Source organism: Halyomorpha halys, unplaced genomic scaffold (genome assembly GCF_000696795.3).
Source record: "Halyomorpha halys isolate HHAL.00 unplaced genomic scaffold, Hhal_1.1 Scaffold2780.1, whole genome shotgun sequence".
Taxonomy (NCBI): Eukaryota; Metazoa; Arthropoda; class Insecta; order Hemiptera; family Pentatomidae; genus Halyomorpha; species Halyomorpha halys.
Window position 1 is genome coordinate 72,037 of NW_027107534.1, and position 22,166 is coordinate 94,202.

Sequence of the window (22,166 nt, forward strand, 5' to 3'; positions counted from 1 at the left end):
TATAATACCTGTACGGGGAACCCCTAATCGGGCTTAGAAACCCCGAGCCCCGTACACGGCAATTTATTAAGCTTAACCAATTTTTAGCAAAATTTGTTCCCCTCACTTCTGTTATAAATTCATTTGGTTAATCATGCATTTTTATAATTTCCTATTTAGCTGCATAAAAAGGAATTAAGACACGGTAAATAATTTATCATTATAATAAATCACAAGAAATAAAAAAGTTTTTTAAATCGTTACACGAATCATAAATGATGTTATTATTAAGAACTATATCATTAGTTCTTCTAAGGTCTATTCCATTTGGATGATTTTCTTTTCTATTCTGTGAGGCTACAAAAGATAAGATTTAATGGCGTCGCGTGACATAAGAAGGTTTGCGTTAACTCCAACACTCTCTCTTGTGTTTAGGTGACAAAAGGATGAAAAAAAAATGGTGAGACGAAATATACGAATACCTATTGTTAATATTTTATAGATCTGTAATTATAACTATTTATTGATAAGCTGAATAATAAATCAATAAATAATCCTAAGTCATAAAATACATACCAGAATTGATTAAAAATTGTATTAAAACGTAAATTTTTAAATAACGTAAATATCTATATAGCTACGTTATTCATTAAAGTTAAATGAAGTACCCAATTTATGAATGATTTAGTTTTAATCTCTATTGACATACGAAAAATCTCACTTTGTAATGAAATATATTAGCATTTGGTTTATTCAAATTGTAAAATGCCTTATTTTTATTTATACAAGATATTTAGTTCATTTTTATTATGACAAAATAAAAAAAAATAAAATTTTAAATCTTTTTAGTTATGGATCAAATCTCTACTCAAAAGCTATTTTGAAAATCTATGTGACAGTATAAGGCGCCTACATTAAATAAAAAGATTTACGTTTTATTAAATTTAATTCGACAATTTTTCAATAAAGTTATATTTCAAGTTAGGAAATATTTCACGTTTTTATAAATTTTAATTTATGATTTTTTCTTATTGCTGTAAAAATAATTGATGAAAAATCTGATCCCTTTGGACTCTTAATGTTGTTTCGGTTCCATTTTGAGCATAAAAGTCTAAAAAAGGTATTCGCAGCTCTTCTATCAAGCAAAAACTATTTAATTAATTTATTATTTTTTATAAATAAAATTATATTTTGTAATTTATAAATTTATTAACTATGTATTTTAATGTTGATATAATATTAAATAAAGTAAATTACAAGAAAGCTATGAAAACTAAATTAAATAAACTAAACAAAACAAATTAATTTCACATGAAATATTCCAATATATACAATGGGTGTAATATTGTTAATTATTCAATGTTCATTTTCAATTAAGGCCTTGCAGGGCTGACAAGGTATTTCATTTTCACCAGTATGTCTCTTCTAAACCAGGGAAATACTTAGAAGATGTATTTATGGATGTAGAGTATCACTGACTCTACATGGAGGAAGTTTCCTCATTGTCATTAGTAATCATGGATCAGACAGAATTCTCAGATCCGTTTTAAGAGACCACACCTAGCAATTGGTTGAATGCAATATTTTTTTTTTGTTTTAATAATACAATGTAAAATTCTGGAACATTGTAATATCTGAAATTATTTATGTTTTATATGACAAAATTATAAATATTTCTACCAATTAAAAATATACAAAATTTAATTTATATACCAAAATAACAAAAAATAACGATTATGTATAAATATAATAAATTATATAAAATGCATAAAATTTGAAAAAAAAATATGACTAAAAGCAATTATTAGCTATTTAATGTTTTACCTAATTTTACTGTTTTTTACTTACTAGAACTATCGCCGTGATATCGAAGAACACACGGGACACCTACACCTGACTTGGCCCGACCCACTAATTACATGTTCATTTGTGCGAAGCAGCTCAAGGCAATCTTAAGAAGAGCTAATGACAACCAAGCCCCTGGCCATAGAGGTTTCCAAACGTACTTCTAAAACAGCTGCTACGTATAGGCATTTACGAACCTTGAGAACGCTCCTAGTGGCAAACTCAATTATCTCCCCACCCAACGCCATAGTCTATTTAGGTATGAAACTGAACCGTCATCAAAACGTTTGTACCCATCTATATCATAAAACGAAAACGTTCAGGAGGAAATCTTACCGCCTACACCATCTTGTGACTTCATCGATCCTTTCAATCCGGTTAAAATTACACCGCTTCAACCCATGGTACGTAGCCTCATATACAAAACTTCTAAAATTCAATAATGGGGAAGATCGTCTGGACTACAGCATGAAAGAAGGAAAAACCACCGGGTCTTAACAAACTTCTGGATGTTCCTACGTTCCAAGACTTTATCGGGAGTATACATATTAAATTCCTGAACTTTGTGAAATATCTAACTGACCCACTGTTCCAATTTGTAAACATTGTAAATATTCAGGCCTAGTTTTAAGGTTCATTGACACATACCATTGATGTGCTACATCACCATCTAATACCACATAATAGTCATCTACCTCAAATACCTCATACACCACATTCATGTTTTAAAATGAAACCCAGTTTCAGAGAAAAATAAGATCTCAACACACAGCTAATGTTAACTACGAAACTGAAATTTCGAATAGGGGCTTTGAAAAAAAATTGTGACCAAATGTAATATATTCCTGCAACAAAAAATATTCTAAATGGTTACTAAGTTTTAAATATCTTGCTTTGGGTTTAAAAATCTTTTCCCGAAGTTAGGCGACTTTAAGAAAAATACTTACTGGTTTCTTTTAAAAGTTCCAAAATTAAATTAAAAATATTTTAAGGATAATAGTATTATAACTAATTCTGGCTACCCTTTTTCTCTTGAGTAGATATGAACTTTATAATACGAGATCTGTTGTTTTTTTTTCTTCTGGGAGTATTTCTAAAGGTAAGTATTAAGACTTTTCTTGTGAAAAGTTTTATCCGCAGTGGGTGAAGTTATAGATTGAGCTTACCTTTGGATCTATCCTAAGGGAGAGGAGTAGTGCGAAGTGGTTCTTAAAGTAGTTGTTGGGGAAGGGCAGTTCGGCAGCGGGGAGCCAGAGGTACGAGTTTGGCTTGAGTCGCCAGGCTGTCTCTCGGCCCGGTACTCGCTCCCACTGGCTGGGGTGGAAGTACTTCTTTTCTTCCAGAGATAGCGGAGCCACTACTCCTAAAACAGAAGAAAATAATTGACTAAACAATATAACGAATAATTTTTAATTGAAAGTACACAACTGTAAAATCTAAATCCTGTTGCTTGGTCAGCAGTTAGACCCAGGCCTCATCCTCCACCCACATTACTTAAAAATCCCGTTATTATTTTTTCAGAAATTCAAATTAGGATTAGTGTACATTTTTTGTTTACTACGTTTATATTTATGGAACATAATGGGGCTTTATTGAATTATTAAATGCTTACATTACTGTAATCAGTGGTAACTTAGTCTTATTCAGATAAAATATGGTTATTTTGAAAACCCCACCATCAATTTATATCCAGCTGAGCATCTTCCAACCAAAAAGAGGGGACATCTTCGTTGTAAGCTCTCATCAAAAAACATTCTCCAAGCTTTAGTTTTTCTTATAAAAATGTAAGCTTATGGTGGCATATTTATAAGTCATAACATCTTTCCACTGTGTTCAAAATTTTGGACTTTAAAATAGAATTACAGTAAATATAACAATAATTTTTAGCTTAAAAGTTCTTTATATATATACAATATATACATTAAAATAATTTATTATTCATTTATAGATTTAAGTAACAAATTAACTACTTTTAAAAATATATTTTATTAAAAATGTAAAGAATATTTTGAAATACTGTGCAATATTATTGGTATTCTTTATTTAAATACATTTACTTCATAAATTTTAAATAACCAAGTATTCTGGAAAATATTAAAATGTAATTTTTAACTAAATTAAACATTATATGTTTACATAAATTGTTTAAATTATATTACTTTTCATTATTTTTATTATATTACTTATTAATTTTTTTTCAAAAAAACTGTTTTTGGTTGAGCTTAAGTAAACAATCATATTATTTATAGTGTTCTTCTGTTTGAAATAATATGACTATGATGTAAATAAATTCTATGTAAATTTATTTGGATTTCAAGTATTATTTTCATTTATTATCATAATTTTATTTAAAAAATATCAACTCCAGTAAAACAAGTAAATGGTTTCCGTATTTCATGATTTAAATTTAATCATCAACAAAACCGTCAAATAATTTTCTGTATTTCTTATATTATGACTTTTTTTTTTTTGCTGCAAGCTTTTAGGAATAACTTAGACTATCATAACAAAAGTATTATAAATAACTTGAATGCAATCGGATGAATTATATTATTAATGCATGTGTGATTGGGATAATTGTTTGTTATATACTCTAGAGACAAACAAATTTGAAATTCCATTCAATCTTATATCATTTATGTAATTTCATGAAGCAGTTAAGCCTTGATTGTTTTCAATTTGAGTGTGAAGAGTCCTTGAATGTTTCTTTCTAAATGCCGAAGATACAAGGATTTAACTTATTTTTCCAACTATGCAATTTTTTATGTAGGAATGGTTACTACTAATTGAATTTCAGCGTTGTCTATCATTTTTCATGTATATCTTTTTTTTTTTTAGTCTACTGAAACTAACTTCTGAAATTCGAAATAAAAAAAAAAAAATGGTTTTCCCTCGATTAGAACATCAGATTTATTTTTCAAAAGTAACTCATTCATTTTCCAGCGAGGTGGAGTTTTCCGCTTCACTGTTAAACTTCCATTAATACGTTATCATCTTATTTATTATTCATACTCTCATACAGGGCACATGAATATTTAAAATTCTCTGGGAGCTAAAAAATAAATAAAATAAAAAGTTCTGCCTTGTTCAAGGTAAGAACGTAATATCGAGTTGTAATTTGAGAATATGAAATTTCCATATAATAAACTATATAATAAGAAAAAAATAATAAATACTGATAGGTACAGAATGTTTTTAATTCCATGTTTTGAACAAAGCAAAATTTTATTTTCGAATCCATGCCTAAAATCCCATCATTTTCTTTAAAAATTGGGGTGATATCCATATATTGAGATTCTTTTGTTACATTTTCGTTTACGTTGACAGCAACGCTCCTGCTAGTACGATAAGCTATCGCCTATAGCAGGAACCCTTCGAAAAGTGGGGATAAGAAAATGTGCCACCTAGGGGAAGCAGATAGAGAGAAAACTCTTCCTGTATTTGATGGATAATAGCCTGTTTTGAAGAAAGAACATATTTTCGTTTACGGTACTTTATATTTACTGTTTAATTTATTTATTAGGGGTTGAATTTCCTTATTTAATTCAAATAGGAAAGGTTATGCTTCTTATAACAAATTAGTTATAGGAAATTAGCTATTTATTTCGTGGTTCCACCAAAAATAAATTTTATATCGTCTCGGCAGTATTTGAATTTTCGGACTTGAAAATGAAGAGAATAAGGAGCCTTTATATGCTTAGTCAATCTGCGTCACATTAACTTTTTCGGGGCTGTTTAAATAAATATTTGTACGGCTGTTTCGACAATAGACAGTAAATAAAGTCATGACGTCAACTGTTACAATTTTTATCATGGCAGTGACAACGACACTTGTTACAATGGTCATGAGCTATCCACGAGTAGTGTACCTCTAGTATTCTATATTTTAAATGATATTCAATAATATAGTTATTTCGAAAATTATTATTTTGGATTTTTGAGAAAAACTGTATTTTTTAAAAATTTATTTATTGATATTTACAACTGTTCATAAAATACATCAAGTAAATTTGAGGAAATCATAATGATATGGTACAAGCATGCAGAGAAACTACCCATTGGTAGCACACTAAAAACGTTTTCACAATATAAGGTCTCGAGGCCATCTTCGTTTCTGACGTCTCGGAGGATTGTTCGGAATAAAAGAGGAAGCAAGATTACACACTAATTTTCTAAAAACTAATTCAAACCAGGGTTTGAGTGGTTAGGGAGTTTGTCATGGAAGGATTATTATCTGGTTCGGGCTAGATCGGTTACAAAGGGAACATTCAGGTCTTTGTGGATGCATTTATTTGTGACAAAGTAGGGAGCATTTAGGATTTTGGATTGGATGCGAGAGGAATTCGAAGGTTTAGTGAAGCCTCAAAGCTCAACGCCGTATGTCCAGATAGGCCTTATAATTATCATGTAAATTAGCCTTTTGTAATGAATCGGAAGTTTGGACCGTTTGTCTAGTAAGTGCTGTAATAGTCGAAATCAACGTGCAGTTTCCTGTCTTTTCCGTCTTGTGTGAGGATTCCAGGTTAGTCGTTTGTCCAGATGTAGTCCAAGGTAGCGGATCTGTTTAACAGGTATAAGGACAACATTATTGAAGTATACTGTAGGGTAATCAGTAGGTTTACGACGTAGTGTAAAGGTAATTTGATTGGATTTGTTGGAATTTATTTTAATTCTCCAATTACGACACCATTCTTCGAGGGTTGTGATATGGGACTGAAGAGTTTGGGATGCAATTAAAGGGTTATTATTAACAGTGAGCACACATATGTCATCGGCATACGTGGTGAGGATAGTTTTAGGATTGGTTGGGATGCCTGCTGTATAGATTGTGAGGATGTGACCGAGGATACTACCCTGAGGAAAACCAGAGGACTGAAAGAAGAGGGATGAATAGGAACCATTGTGGTTTACTTTAAATAATTTGTCAGTGAGATAGGAACGAATAATGAGAAAGTATGTAGGAGGTAGGAATTTACGGAGTTTGTAAAGCATTCCCGGGTGCCAGACTCGATCAAAAGCCTGTTCTACATCGAAAAAGACTCCCACGCAGACCACATGATTACATTGCTGGATAGTTGAATGAGAGGTTCGGAACCCAAATTGGTGATCTGGTATTATATGATTGGAATCAAAGATAGAGTATAAGCGTTTCAAAATGAGTTTTTCGAGGATTTTGCCCATGATAGGTAATGGAGAGATAGGACGGTAGGAGGATGGATATTCTGCTGCCTTATGGGGTTTGGGTATCATTTTGAGTAAAGATAATTTCCATGGTTCAAGGATATATGTGGTACGGAGAACGGCGTTATATATGTAGGTGAGGAATTGGATGACTTTTAGGATATGGGATATTATTAGGTCATATCCAGGAGCTTTGCTGTTAGGTAATCTCTGAATGATACTGGATATTTCTGATGGATGAAATGCTTTAGGTATAAGGATCATTTGGAGTGGAATATTTAGTTCTGCTTCAATACATTCAAGATGAATTGGGTTAAGGATATCAGGATGCGGAATAAAGGTTTTAGAAAGGTGTTGTCCGAATATTTGCGATTTTTCTTCATCAGTTCTGGTCCAGGTTTGGGATAAAAACTGTATTTTAAAAATATGAATACAATCAGATAATTATTTCAGAAATATATCGTTGAGAAATATTTCAATAAGCGATTGTTGCATGGTTCATTTTTCAAAAAAAAAATACAGATTACTTGATTTAAAATATTCCATGAAATGATCATTCAATCATTACAGAAACAATATTTAAAAAACAATTAACGATGATTATGACAAATTATATGAAAATTATTAAATTACCGCTATCATAGAAAGAGTTCACCTGATGAACTTATTTAAACTATGAATTATTTATAGTTTGATTTTTAATGCCACTTTTTTATTGTCTGCCGTCTCTCAATAAGCTAATTGACAGACTCACATTTAGAACTAAAAGTGGAAGTATAAAGTTATGTATTTTACAGGCAATGGTAGTTTAAATAAAATAATTTGACCTTCTAAATATGAATCGAAACTGAATTGAAGCATTTAAGCATGAACATTTAACTAAAGCATTATTTCTCACTAACATTTACTGGGAACTAGTTCCAGTGATTTTCGTGAAACTTGACAAAATTATAAATTGAACGTGAAACCGCAGGGTAATTTAGGAACATGCCTACTAATTTTAAATCTAATTGCGTTAATATTGCTAAGAATTGTTAATTTTTTTCTAATATCTCTCGCTGAGTCAAAATTAAAACAATATTAAATTGACTAAACATTTCTAGTAATACAGAGAACACTCGGCTATCGTGAGGGGTAGTTGGATCATGGGTGCAGTACTTGATAAGTAAGTACTGTTACGAGACCAATGGTTGGGTAAGGAAGTGATTTGGTTAGAGCACGCTAGATTACCAGATTTTTACCCAATTAAAGTCTATTACCCACTTTATCATGCTGGGTTGAGCCTAGAGGGCTCCCGAGCCCAGACGCCTGAATCAACGGCTACAGGTTATAGAGTATATTGAGTAAAATAATATATAATACATTTCATGTATTGTATATGAATGATGAACTAGTTTATTTTAATGAAGGGTGCGGGAAAAAGAAAATAACACAGAGACCTGATTAATACACCATCACCTTTAGACTACTCCTTTCCAAAATATCCAACCTCTTCAATAAAAATAAATTTGAAAATTAATTCCTTGAAAAAAAAAATCATATATTTTTCAAGTGAATGCTTAGAGAGATTGGTAATGTATTATTTTAAATTTTTGATGACACTATGCATAACTGCTTGAAAGGATAGCGTCTGTCATTATGTAAATACAGCTTTTGAAAGGAATGGCTTAAACATTTCCAAATTTTTACCTTATCCGACTAACATAAGCATAAGCGATGAAACGCGAAAGTATCACTATTTCAACATTTAAATAACACACTTCAGTAGTTTAAAAGATTCTATGGGTGAGGTAGTCATTTTTTAAACGTAAAAATAGCGTTATATACATATTCTCAAAGAAATTTCATTTTGAGATATGATCTGGCGATCTAGTGTAGAATGTGACAACAGTAGCAGCTGGAAGGGCTTTATAAAAAAGGAATAGACACGGCTTTCCTAAGTAGTAAACGTAAAACACTTTGCAGGTTGTCATATTTATTTATATTTTACCGTGTCAAACATATGTTTCGTTTGAAAAAAAAATTATCCCAATATAAACCCATCAAGCGACCCGTACAGAAGCTTGCTTTCTCAGCTTCTGTGGCCAGAAAAAAGGAGATTTAGAGTTAGCAGCTGCATAACCGTATATAGCAGAGTAAACAGCTGCATAATCATGTATAGCAGAGTTATTAGTTGGATAATAAGAATCATTTAATAAATACAATAGGCATTACAAACAAAGATATAATGAATGCTATCAAGGAAATGAACGATAATATTGAAAAGAATAATAAAATAAATGCTGAGATCATTTAGAAACTAAATTCCATTAAATCACTTGTACTGCCCTAGAAGAAAAAACCAATAAGCTTCAAGAAGTCAACTTCTTGAAACGGCAGCTCAGGAAAAATAATTTTGTTCTTTATAATGTCCCTTACACAGACAATGAAAATACATTGGGAAAAGTTAAAGAGGTTTTAAACCAGGCAAATATAAGTCTCCCTAATTATGCCGTAAATAATTGTTTTCGATTTAAAAAATGACCAGTATTAGTTTCACTAAATAACAATAATCTCAAACAGGAAATATTTAGGCTGAAAGAAATACTAAAAAGTAAAAACATTTCCATCAATCACGATAGAGCATTAGAGGAATGGGTTGAAGGGAGAAAAATATATTCACATCATTAACATTTACGCAATATTGATCAAAATGTTTCCTACAAGAAAGGATTTTTTAAAATAAGAGGCTCATATTACCGAATAAAAGAAGTAAAAAATATTCTTAAACAACTGGAATCAGAAACTTTAAAACCTAGTTTAAACGCACATTAAGAGGGTAAACAACCAAAATCATCTGACTGTCAGTTTGTTCCACATTCTCCTACATTGTTCCACCTTTAAAGAAAATAGACCATAAATCTTAAATCCACCCGTATCCGTATCTTGCGACTTACAAAACATTGAAAATAAATTGAACATTGATAGAGAAGCCAAATTGAACAAACCATATATTTACATTGTAACAGTATATGATTAGTTTAATTTTGTAAGTTACATATAAATTCTATTATGTAAATAGTTTTCGAAGCCAATTAATATCCTTATTTATATCACGCTTTCGTTTATTTAAAAGAATTCTCATTATTTTAAGTTAAATATAATGGTGTAACGAATAGTATGTTAATAGTTGTGTATTATCCAGTCTGTTTTTTTGTTTATTATTTTGTTATGGAGAACTTGTTTTATCTTTGTTTATTGTTTTTGTAATGGCGCACTAGACTCAGGTTTTCTTTTATAATTGTATATTGTGTAATGAATTTGTACAAGACATTATCTTTCACAAATAAAATCAAATCTATCTAGTGGTTGGATAACCATCTAGACTCATGGTATTGTTACTTGGTTTTGCTTCATACCCTACAAATGAGTTGATAGAGCCTGAGGAGCTGTTCTCCGACGATGGGGAAAGATAACCCAGAGGAAAGAAATAAGGTACGCCTTTAACCATTCAGAATAATTATTTACCTACCTGAGATAATGTATTTATTGTTATTATCACTCTAATTCACTTTTGGGCATAATTCATACAATGGACGTAATGATTCAAAATTAATTAACACTCCTAATAAGAAATGTTTATCTTTGAAAGCCCCGTCCCTTGTAAATCATTCAATAAAAGCTTTTATTTTAAATTTCATGGAATTTCTTACGTACAGTCCACTAATATTAAAACTAAGTATTAAAAAAGGTGTTTAATGTCTAGCACTCAGGACAGGAGATGTTGAACGTCGTCTAAACTTGTCAAATATTTTATTTTATAGAAATTTCACATTTTAATTTGAATTGTAGTGCTTCCTGCACATGTGTCATTATTTCAAATTCATAACTATTTATATTAATGTACGAGTTTATTTATATACCTACTTAACTTTTACTTTTGCAGGTTTTTTCCCTCATTGGGTTGCCTGTCTAAGTCAGAGCGTCCCTCCACTTTTCTCTATCGCACCAATCTTCCTCCTCAAGTCCCCTATACCATGTCCTCCACGCAGGTATTCCACCGGTTCGAGGTCTTCCTCTCTTTCGTCTTCCTGGTTGCACCCATTTCAGAAGTCTCTTCGGCCACCTACGTTCCGGCATCCGCTGAAAGTGCCCAGTCTGCCCCTTCCAAACCTCTTGGGAGCTCCTTCCGTCACCCCTAGCCTGCTTCTGATCTCTGCATTCCTGATTATATCCAGGTGGGTAATCCGCAGGTATCTCCTCCAGAAATCCATCTCTACCATTTGTAGCTTGTAGTCCTGGGCTAAGTGTCCAGGTTTCTGCGGCGTAGTTAAGTGAGGGCTCAACAATACTTTTAAAAAATCGCCTTTTATTGTCCGTTGAGATGACACATTCAAGTGGACTGGGTGCAACATTCTGGTTAACCTTCTTGCTAGACCAGCTCGCCTCCTAACTTCTGGTTCCAACTCACCGTTCCCATCTATTGTGGACCCCAGGTATTTGAAGGACCTTCTTACATATACTTCCATTAGTCTGAAGGTCCGTGGCCTCTCTGCAGTTTACTGACAGGTATTCGGTCTCATCAAAATTCATTTGTAGTCTTATAAATTCATTATAAATTATAATTAAAATTATAATTTATAATGAATTATAATTTATAATTCATTATAAATTGTGGTCTTATAAATGGATACAAATAAACCCCTACAAATGGGTTTATTTAAATGAATTTACTTATTTATTTAAAATATTATTAAGATTAAAATATTTCGTGGCCTATTGCTAGTGAGTGAAAGAATATTACTCCAGCCTCCAATTATATCAAGGGTAGGTGGTGGGCTGTAGCGCGGGGGTAGATGGAGTAGATGTGGGTCGTGTGGTATGAACAGCTTAATTAGCTCATATAGGTTCGGTTGAAGGACTGCCTTATTAGAATGTGGCCGTAGTGTCAGCTGGGATAAATGATCTTATTTAGGGAGGGATGTGGCTGCGCCGAATCCCACATCACATTCCAGTTTTCAATTTGTTCCCAGTATAGGATGTACAGAAATTCAGCATAGTGAATAGATTTCTATTCATTTCTAGGAAATTCCTAGGATTTTCTAGGAAATTTCTAGGAAAGGATTAGGAATCCTTTAGTGTGCTATATATGTCATTAATTATATCTTAATGATTGATTATTTACTTCTTGGTACACATGGCTTTTGTTATTATTAATTAAAACTTATGTTGATATACAAACAAACAATTAACAAACCCGGATCTTTCATTTAGTCCTAGAATATTTTACAACTACACAAAGTAACTGACTGACTTGATATCCATGGCACTAGTGCAGAAATCATAAGCAACTGACTTTTTTTAGCGTTTGCAAAACTTTGGTTGAGCTTTTTAAACTCGACTCGATACAATAATTCCACTTTCTTAATACCTTCTTAAATCCTTCTACGACACTTTTTTATCCGTTTTGTGTAGTTTAAAACTTTTACTAGGCCAATATCAGTGCCAAGGTCCTGTACATGTTACTCAACATTATATGACATATATTCTAGATATTCTTTGGAATTTAAACATTTCAACAGCTACAAACGCAGATGATACAACGGTCTGAATAAGAAATACAAATCCATGGACCCTACTAAAGTAAGGTAACATAATCAAAAAGTCTAATAACATTATGCGTTTGGTTTAAACTTTGGAAAACCCGACTAAATCATATAATCTTAGCTCTGTCAGGTAAAACGATTCCTTCAATGTTTGTTGGCATGCTTTGTGCACTATCCCGAAGACTGACATAAAGTCTTTAAGTCAAGATAAAGATAAACACAAAGACTAAAACTTTTTTTTCACTCCTACTGGGTCAAATAAAATTAAAATATAGGTATACAGACATTGAATAGCTTAATAAATAAACTCAGTTTGGACGTGTCACTAATAGTTGGGAAAACAAAAATTGCACACATTAACAAAATTAAATCTTTCTGGCATAAATATTCAGTATAATTATAAATCCTATAATAATAGTACGTTAAAAATATAACTTTATATAATTGATTTTCACTTGCTAACGATCTACTAAAAATGATTTCATGGCAAATTAGAAGAATGTTCTAACTCTCTCATAAGAACTGAGTACTGCTACCTCCACGGCAATATGAAGTTGTCGACATTATCTCCTGGCATCTAATTCACTGATCGTCATTTCAATTGACAGATATGAAGTTGTGCAGGTAAAAAAAATACCATTTTATTTTTCACTATATTACATTTCTTATCCACGTGTTACGAATTTAATTCTTATGAACAGATTTTATTTATTTTTCACTTTGTAATTATGAAATTTCCCACTAAAAGTTTACAAGATTAAAACAACAAATCACGAAAACCATTCTTGGTAAAGGTGAACACATTATGTGATGATTCGTTAATAATCTAATATGGCAAAAGCGGAGTTATGTGCTTTAAATGTTTTAATCAAGGTGAGTTCTAGCTCAGGAAACATTTTTAAAAAAATAAAGTTCAAAGCTCTAATATCCGAGGTGAAAGGCCTCAACAGATAAATAATAAATTCTAAGGTAGAGTAAAACTGCGTTATAAGATTCAGCCGTGGCCCTAGGCAAAGAAGTAGGTCAGGTGTTTTCTTACCTAAAACTTCCTCCTCAAGGTCCTTATCGGAGCTCCTTTACCTTACGAAAATTATTTAGTAAAATTTTTATGTTTTATCCGGTGCAACAAAGAAGAAAAATAATTGTTTTTACTTTTGAAAAACTAAAATAAATAAATTTTTACATAGCATAAAAGTATTTTTGTTTCTTTGGGCTATTAATCCTCATATTCTTTTTAATAATTTGGCACTAAGGCTCTTTGATAAGTATGCTTAGATATCAAAGAAAAATCATGCTTTAACTTCAAAACAACCTCCATTAACCATAATTTAAAAACATACCATATTGACAGACATGGTATGACTAAAATAAAATATCATTCTGTACATCATATTTTTTTTTCCTGTATAACATTTTAAACCATCACTCGGGGATACGAACGTCCAATACTCGTGGCAGTATTCTCTCTTAATTCACAACTAGTAACTGTTTTTCTATTCTTCACAAAAGTATCAAAATTATTTACACACATCCCTTCAAGTCCATCCTATTTCTTTGCCTCTTGTAAATATTCTATAATAAAAATAAAAATGTTATTATTAATATAAAATATTATATTATATTCTCCCATCATGGGTAAACTTTTATAAAAAAAACGTATGTTAAAACGCCTGTACCACATCTTGTATTTAAGTAACGTAATTAATGACTACCAATTTGAATTTCGAACATCTCATTCTTCAATTCAACAGTGTCATCGCGTTATGGTTGTAATATCTTCCATACGGAAAGGTGGGATGAATCGCAAAGGAGTCTTTCGTGAATTAGAAAAGACTTTTGATCGGGTCTGGCATCCAAAACTATTTTAAAAACATCTTCGATTTTCCTTTCCAAGACCTTTTCTATTAATCTACCTATCTATTTTTCTACTTCACTAAGTTAAACTTTTATATTAATCATAATTTTGATAATTAAACCATCTTTTCTCAATCTGCCGGTGTCCCTCAAGATAGTATCCTAGGTCTTATACTCTACGTGGTTTATACAGCTATTTTCCTAACTCACAAAGACTGTCCTCACCACTTTCACTCTTGGCACATATTATGTGCAAAAAATGATCAAACTGCTGCATCACAAATTATACCGTCATACCTCATTCCGGTGAGGAATGAGGATGGCAAAGTTGGAGAATCAAAGTAACTCTCACCAAATCACTTTCAACATCACTCATAAACCTACATCTTCCTCCTTTACAATATTCTTCGAAGATATTACACTAATCCCATTTCATTAGATCCGCTATTTAGGATTCAATTCAAAATACATGTGGAACTTACTTAAGATCCTGATACAAAACTAAAACGACAAGCAACAACTCGTAGGTTCTGATTACTAGAGCACTTACTTGACGAATTTTTCAAACCTCCTACTTATTATAAACAGTTAGATTACTCTTACCCTCTCTATTAGAACAAAACTAATTGAGCTCTGGGGTTTCGCTAAAACCATCTGGTTTCTCGAACCTCTAATCCTTAAAATTCGAAATCCTTCAAAAAATCCTTAATGCTCCTTATAAAATTATAATGATCTCAAAATCTCCTTTAATTGAGAACTTCTTACTTATACAAACTCACTTGTTCATAACGTTTCATTCCAATCTATTCCCAAATGTGCATCTTACATACAGTCGATAATTCTACAAAATTTCTAAAAGACACAGACTATAAGATTTTAGAGGGACCTTCTGAGTTTGGAACAGAAATTAATAAGAACTATTTCTTATGAACGAAAGAGCTATCTAAAAAAAAACTCCATTTCTTTATCGCGGTAAGCGCCGTTTCCCCTTCATACCATTGGTGTTTACAGATTTGATTATTATAATATTAATTTTGCAATTGAAACGTTGGATTATATTTTAAAGTGCTTGAACCCGTATAAATTAAGAGTTACAAAACATCTTATCAAATGTTTAAGTTACCATAATATTTACAATTCTTTTACGTTAATTCTTTAAAACTTAATAGAAAAATTAACATAAAATGAGAAAATTATCATGACTACTGACTACTTTACCTAATTATTTTAAAACATCCTGATTCTATTACAACGGTTAGTTCGCTCAAGATAATGAATATTCAAGAGGGAAACTTACTATAAGCTACAAACATTAAATAAGTTTCATTTTTTATTAACAAACAAAGTGGCGTTGTTTACGAACGAGCTGTTTTACTAGATTTGATTCAGGTATAACTTTTAATATTTAATGTTCTTATAAGTAATAATTTATTGTCTTAAATGTTCTTGTTTAAGGCATTATGTTTTTTTATTCTTAAACAGTTTCGAATTCATATTCAAAATAATATAAAAGTTTTTGTTAAAATAAAGTAATATAATATCTAATTTAGACAGCAGTTAATTTTAAATTAAAATAAATTTGAATATAAAGAACCATTTAAGCAATCGATTTAAGTTCAAGTAGCCGAGTTTACAATACTGAAAATAAGTGATGCGGTTAGTGACAACCAAAGTTAGTGAAAAAAATTTTTGGATATGAGATGAACTTCAATTAACTTAAAGTAAAAGGTATCTTGTTGTCGAAAAAGTGATTTTCACATTAATTGTGATATCTATTCTGTCAGGTATATTTTAATACACTGATATATACAGAGATATACACACAAACCAAATCAAATGCATTTTTTTTGTGACCAGTAAATATAATTAATATGTCACTAATTACATGTGTATCTTATAAACAAATTAATTATTTTGGTTTTTTTTAGTGTAATTCATTGTTAAATTATAAATTATCATTCAGATTGATAAAACTACATAAGAATACATATTTTAATAATTATATCATCAAACAATACTATTTTATACATTTTTTTGTTAATATTTTACTGAAGTTACGGCCTTTTTTAACTTTAGCCATTTTAAAAATTATTTCCTTAGTTTTTCACCCCATCATCATATTAAAATTCTTTGTTATATTAAGTTATTATAAGCAGAGCATAATAGAGGTATCAGTTGATATTTTTTTCTTGTGGCTTTTTATCAGCAATGTATGAATTTACATTACTCTTAAAATTATCATATTAAAAACATAGATTTCTTTCAAAAATATACATACAACTAATATTTGTTTTTTTTCTTATTTTGGAAAAAAATTGTTCAAATTAAAATTTTTAAACTAATTTGGAAATAAATTTTAATGATATTTTAAGGTTATTTTTACACTCCGTAGATGCCTGCGGATAGTCAATTTTAATTTTCTTTTATCCAAGTTTTATCATTCTCACACAAATTTTACTACTACTATTTTAGCTCACACTGTTAGGCATTTAATTCACCATTCATTTTTAGTAAGGAAAGTTTATTATTTGTTTATTTGATTTAGCATTTTGTAATATATGTTTTTTTTTTCGGGTAATTTAAATATTAAATGAAATTTTATATTCGCTCAAAAGCACTTGTTCATTCCATCAAATATCAACCAAACAGACTGTGCAGTAAGAACATTACGTAAAAAAACTAAAAAAAAAAATGTTTTTATCTATTAAAGCCATCAAACATTAATCAGTGCCAATTTCGAATCAAAAGTGCTTGGGTGATTGCCCAAACACTGTCTTCTCTATGACTGACACCATCCGTCAAGACGGATAATACATTCAAGAATAAAGGTTATGATTATATGCCTAGGGAAATGTTTTATGGGAGTATGTATGTCAGAAAATGACCGAAATATGTAAAAAATCTTATACTCTGTAGAACATTTCGACAATGTCATAGTTATTCTAGCCAAACATTAGTTTCTTCGGAGTAGGTTATAGGTTCCTAGGTGTTGAATTGATTTAAATTTCTTAGGTCAGAATGATTACAATTTCTTAAGTATGTAAAAATATATTTCAAGGATTATCTGACTTCTACTTGTACCACTATCTCAAGGTATATCTAAGGAATTTTACATTATTTTTTCAATTTTTCCTACGATCAGTTTTCTCTATAAAGGACAAGATTCATCACTACCTTCTTTATTTTTTACATAATTATTAAATTCCATTCTATTCTCCTACCAGCATCACGCCTGCTGATAAATAGAAGGATAGGAATTTTTAAATTACCGCTGCTCAGCATAAATCAAGTTGATTCATGTGCTATCGGTTCCGTTATACCAAGACTAGTTACTGAGTGTTTTTTTAGACTCTGTCTTGCATGATAATTTCTATCATTATATTTTTAAAAATTTTCCCTCGTTTCGTCTTATTTATCAGAAAAAATAATATCACACTATGGAGGAACAATGAGATGACGGATTTTTTCCAAGTGTGGATTTATAATTTAAAATAACGATATAACTTTTTCTATTCATGAATTAATAAAAGCAGATTAAGTTGTTTTGTTCTTGAGTAAAAATAAATTAGAATTTTTTACAGATTATATTATATTAAAATTAATTTTAAATTTAAAGTTATCATCATGTTACGAACTTGCACTACCATACGTGTTTCACCAAAAATAAAATTTAGAATTTAATATATGATAAAAATAAAGCTGAAGAGAGTAATTTTTTTTGTATGAGTAAGCATACCACCTTAATCACATAATTTCTTTTCTCAAACTAAGCATTTTTGATGTGATATTAGGATTAACACACGTGATTAATTAATCACTTTAAATCATTTAAACATTGATCCAGATCAGTTGCATATCATTTGTGCATATAATTAAATTAGCTAAAACAGTTCGACCATTTATAATAACACGATTGCTATTTTGTTAAGTTTTGTAGATGGAAGAGATACTATCAGAGATTGGAATTCTATTTCGTTTTGGTTGATTTACTAACACTCTATTAATTCCAATTAGACATATCTGGATCCAAAATTATCTGTATCCATATCTTTCAATCCACCAGAAATGATCCACAAAGGTAAAAATGTAAAATAGAATCACGCCAGTAAAACAGAAAGTTACCTGTGAATGCACCTCCAACGCCACCTTACTGGAAACCACCATATCAACATCGAACTAACTCAAGGTTAGCAATATCTTATCCTAAAGAGAAAATCCAAATTAAAACCAGAAACTGCTATTCTTACTTTTTTTTAATTCTCAGGCCCCTGTTGATGTATGGCTGTGAAGTATGGGGAGCGGCATCGGTTAGGAAAAAGAAAAATTTTAAATATTTTAAAAATAAAGTCATAAGAATTGCAGTGGATGCTCCTTGGTTTTTAAGAAACCGACAATTGCATCTGGAATCACAAATAGAGACAACAGAGGATTACATAAAATAAAGGTTCATGAAGTTTTACTCCCAGTTATATTCAGATAAAGGAGCAGTGACCTACAACTTGAGAAACCCAACCACAACCCAAAGAATGAAGCCCAGGGCTGCTGCAGGAAATCTTGCTATAAATTCTATATTTATCAGTTCTGCCCTTGTCACTCTAAAATTTTATTTTATCTTACTTTCTTTCTTTTTTTTCTCAATAGAAGTCAACTATTTATTTTGTTAAATCCATAAATGTCATTTTTTTGTTATTAACTTTAGTTTTATCTGTTATTACGAATTATTATTTTAATCTATTTATTTAATCTTATTTTTTTCAAAATTGTATACAGTTAGGGGTGTCTCTAGAATGAGACTATACCCTCCTCCAATAATCAATTGTTTAAAAAAAAAAATGTACTTCTTACATTAACCATGAAGGCCTACCAGGTGAAACAAGTATGAACCTAGAATTTGTGATGTGGACAGTAGATCGTTGTATATTTGGTGGTAAATTCTCTACTCTAACAAATAGAAAAAGAAATCTCTCGTCTTAAATAAAATTATCTTAGAAAATTCTATGATACAATTTTTATATACAATTTATTCATTTCGGATTTTTCAATATGAAGCTTTAAACGTTATAATTAATGAATAATGAGGATTAGATAGTCGAACAGCCTTAATTAATACCATAGCCTTAATTAGTATAGATTAATTTAAAATGTAATGTAATTTTGCTCTGGTTAGCCCCTTGAAATCAATGTTAATACGCATATATTGTTGCAGAACCTTTCGATCTTGTGGGTTGAGTAGACCTAGCGCCTAGATCCATAGTTTAATTGAGATTGATAGTTTTGAATTTGATTAATATATAATTCTTTAATATAACTCTATTTTAATTTACAAATTATTATTAAATAACTAATTTGTTTCCTACATGTAAACATTTCTCATTAACTTTCTAACACAAACACATACTCACGCATATGTATGTATATATTATTAATAATTTACTTTACCTCTTTTGGTTGAAAAGTGACGAATTTTCTGTGTTATGAAGGCTTTAGACGAATTTACATTTACCTCATTTATCAATATTTTAATATCATATCATAACAGAAACAAAATTTAGTTAAACTCTATTAATTTATAAAAACGAATATGAGATAAGCATAAATTTTAATATTGTGTCAATACACGAATTTAAATAGAAAATATACTCAGAGATTTTTATTTCAAAATCCCAGGTCTCATTAAAGAAGTGGGACAGACGGAAGCAGTTAGATATTGTAATCAGATGGCCATTAATTCAGATTTGTAGATTGACTCTGACTCTTGCATTTGCATGTTACAATAGATCCATTACTATGAAAGGAAAAATATAAATTCCATAGATTAATTTTACTAATGTATATCTGGTTTTAAATTAGGTAACACGCTATACCTTTTATAATTGTATTCAAGTATTTTGTATTTGTCAATATTTGAAAGTTAATTCAGTGTAAAAAACATTGTTATTCAAGTGTCAGTGTCAAGCTGATATATTATTTATTTCAGGAAATTTTTAAATTTTACTTGATTTAACGCTCTTAAGTCTTCTCTTCTCGTTTTAAGTAGATGTTTCAAAAGTGATATAGGACCATCGCTAACCCCTATTGGGGCGGGTTTGCCCTAGAAGGATTGCCTTCTAATATCATTTGTGTAGTGATCACCTTTTGTGAGGTTGTAACTATGTAACAGAGTAATCGACACGTCGTACAATGAACAACAAAATGTCTGTTTCAAATGTAAGATACTCAACATACTCTCCTAGAAGTGAAGAAAATCATTTTGAGACTTAAACTTTTTTTTCGTTAAGGTATTGTTTTAGGAAAATAAATAAAGTGATAATCAGTTATAGGAAAGCTTAGGAGCTATTTCAATAGAGTAAGAAAACGTGAGGCTGCATGTATTTTTAATTTAAATTATGTAATAAATATTATTCTAAACACTTATATAGAAGCTTGAAAGTCGTAATAAAGTAGTAGTATGAGAAGGAGAAACACCTTTCTTTGCACTTGATTATGTTTTATTTGGCAGGGGAAATAAATCTCACATTTAGTTCCTCCTAAATCTCCTCGTTTTTATGGAAGTATAAACCTTAGCCGTTTATCATAATTATAACAGTAATTGCATTGTAGAGTTTTTTGAAAATTAAACTAGACAATTACTTTTATCTCATGTATTATTATTGTTTTATTTATAACATATTTTCTATATTTTTATAGTTTTATGTAAATATATTTTTTAAATGCTCTGAATCATCGTATCTATATACAAAGAAGTATCTTATCGTAGTATATGACTTTATCTTAATCACCACCATTATATGCATGTGTCAGACATAAAAAACAAAAAAAATCATTGTTGATTTATAAAAGCTATTTATTTTTAATGATGTTTAGGCTTTTCATAAATTCCATGTAAGATAGTATTTCTTAATGTCTGAGTTAATTATAAACCAATTTCCTCCATTCTTACTTTTTTATTGACATTCTGGCTATTTATATATTTTCGATTATTAAATTTATTTATTTTGATTATTTGTAAAGTGATTGCGTTTTTCAATTTACTTCCTGTATGACGTTAATTAATATTTTTGGGTATACAAAAAGCTAAATGTGAAATTAAAATATAACGCATTATTCTCATCCGAAGAATTTTTTTTTTCTTTTAACGACGTTATTTTCCTGTTGTTCGACCACCCCTAAAAAAATAGTGAGAAGAATAAACAATATTTATTGTTTCTTTTCTAAATATAAAATGGTATATTTATTCAGTACTTGTATCTACATTTTCATATTGATTATTAATAAATAATTATTAAGATTAATCGATCTTCTAGTGAGTCCTCTCTCATAACAATGAAAATGTGCAAGTTGGATTGACTGACTCGAGAACTCGAAATGAAGGACCTCGTTCTAACTTTGTGACAATAGAAGAAGTTCAAGAAGATTAACGAATCTTCTGAGGTTGAAGCAGATCGGAAATTGGAAAAGTCATGCTGAAATCCAATAATGTAAGGTCAATGCCCAAACGACTGAGTCGATCAGTAGAAGAGAATAATTGAAGAGTAGTTTTTAGGTATTAATGAGTTGGCATTCAATTAAAAATTATAGAAAATAATAATGTATAAAATAAATTGTTGTAAACTTTATATTCTGATATATCAGATACTTATCAGTTTCCTTGAGTTCACGGTAAGACTGGTAAATATTTCTATATATTTTTTAGAAACATTATTATATTTGGTCATAATATAC

At 30.2% G+C, this 22,166-nt stretch overlaps 1 protein-coding gene across 1 annotated transcript in view; it reads right to left on the reverse strand.

Moving 5' to 3' along the window:
- The window catches only part of LOC106691702 (uncharacterized), a gene marked incomplete at both ends in the record, with an annotated part of 79,380 nt that overhangs the window by 52,642 nt on the left and 4,572 nt on the right, over positions 1 to 22,166 (reverse strand). Inside the window, 1 exon segment of the mRNA XM_067045889.1 lies at positions 2,991 to 3,187. Within this exon segment, the coding sequence (XP_066901990.1) occupies positions 2,991 to 3,187 (197 nt within the window).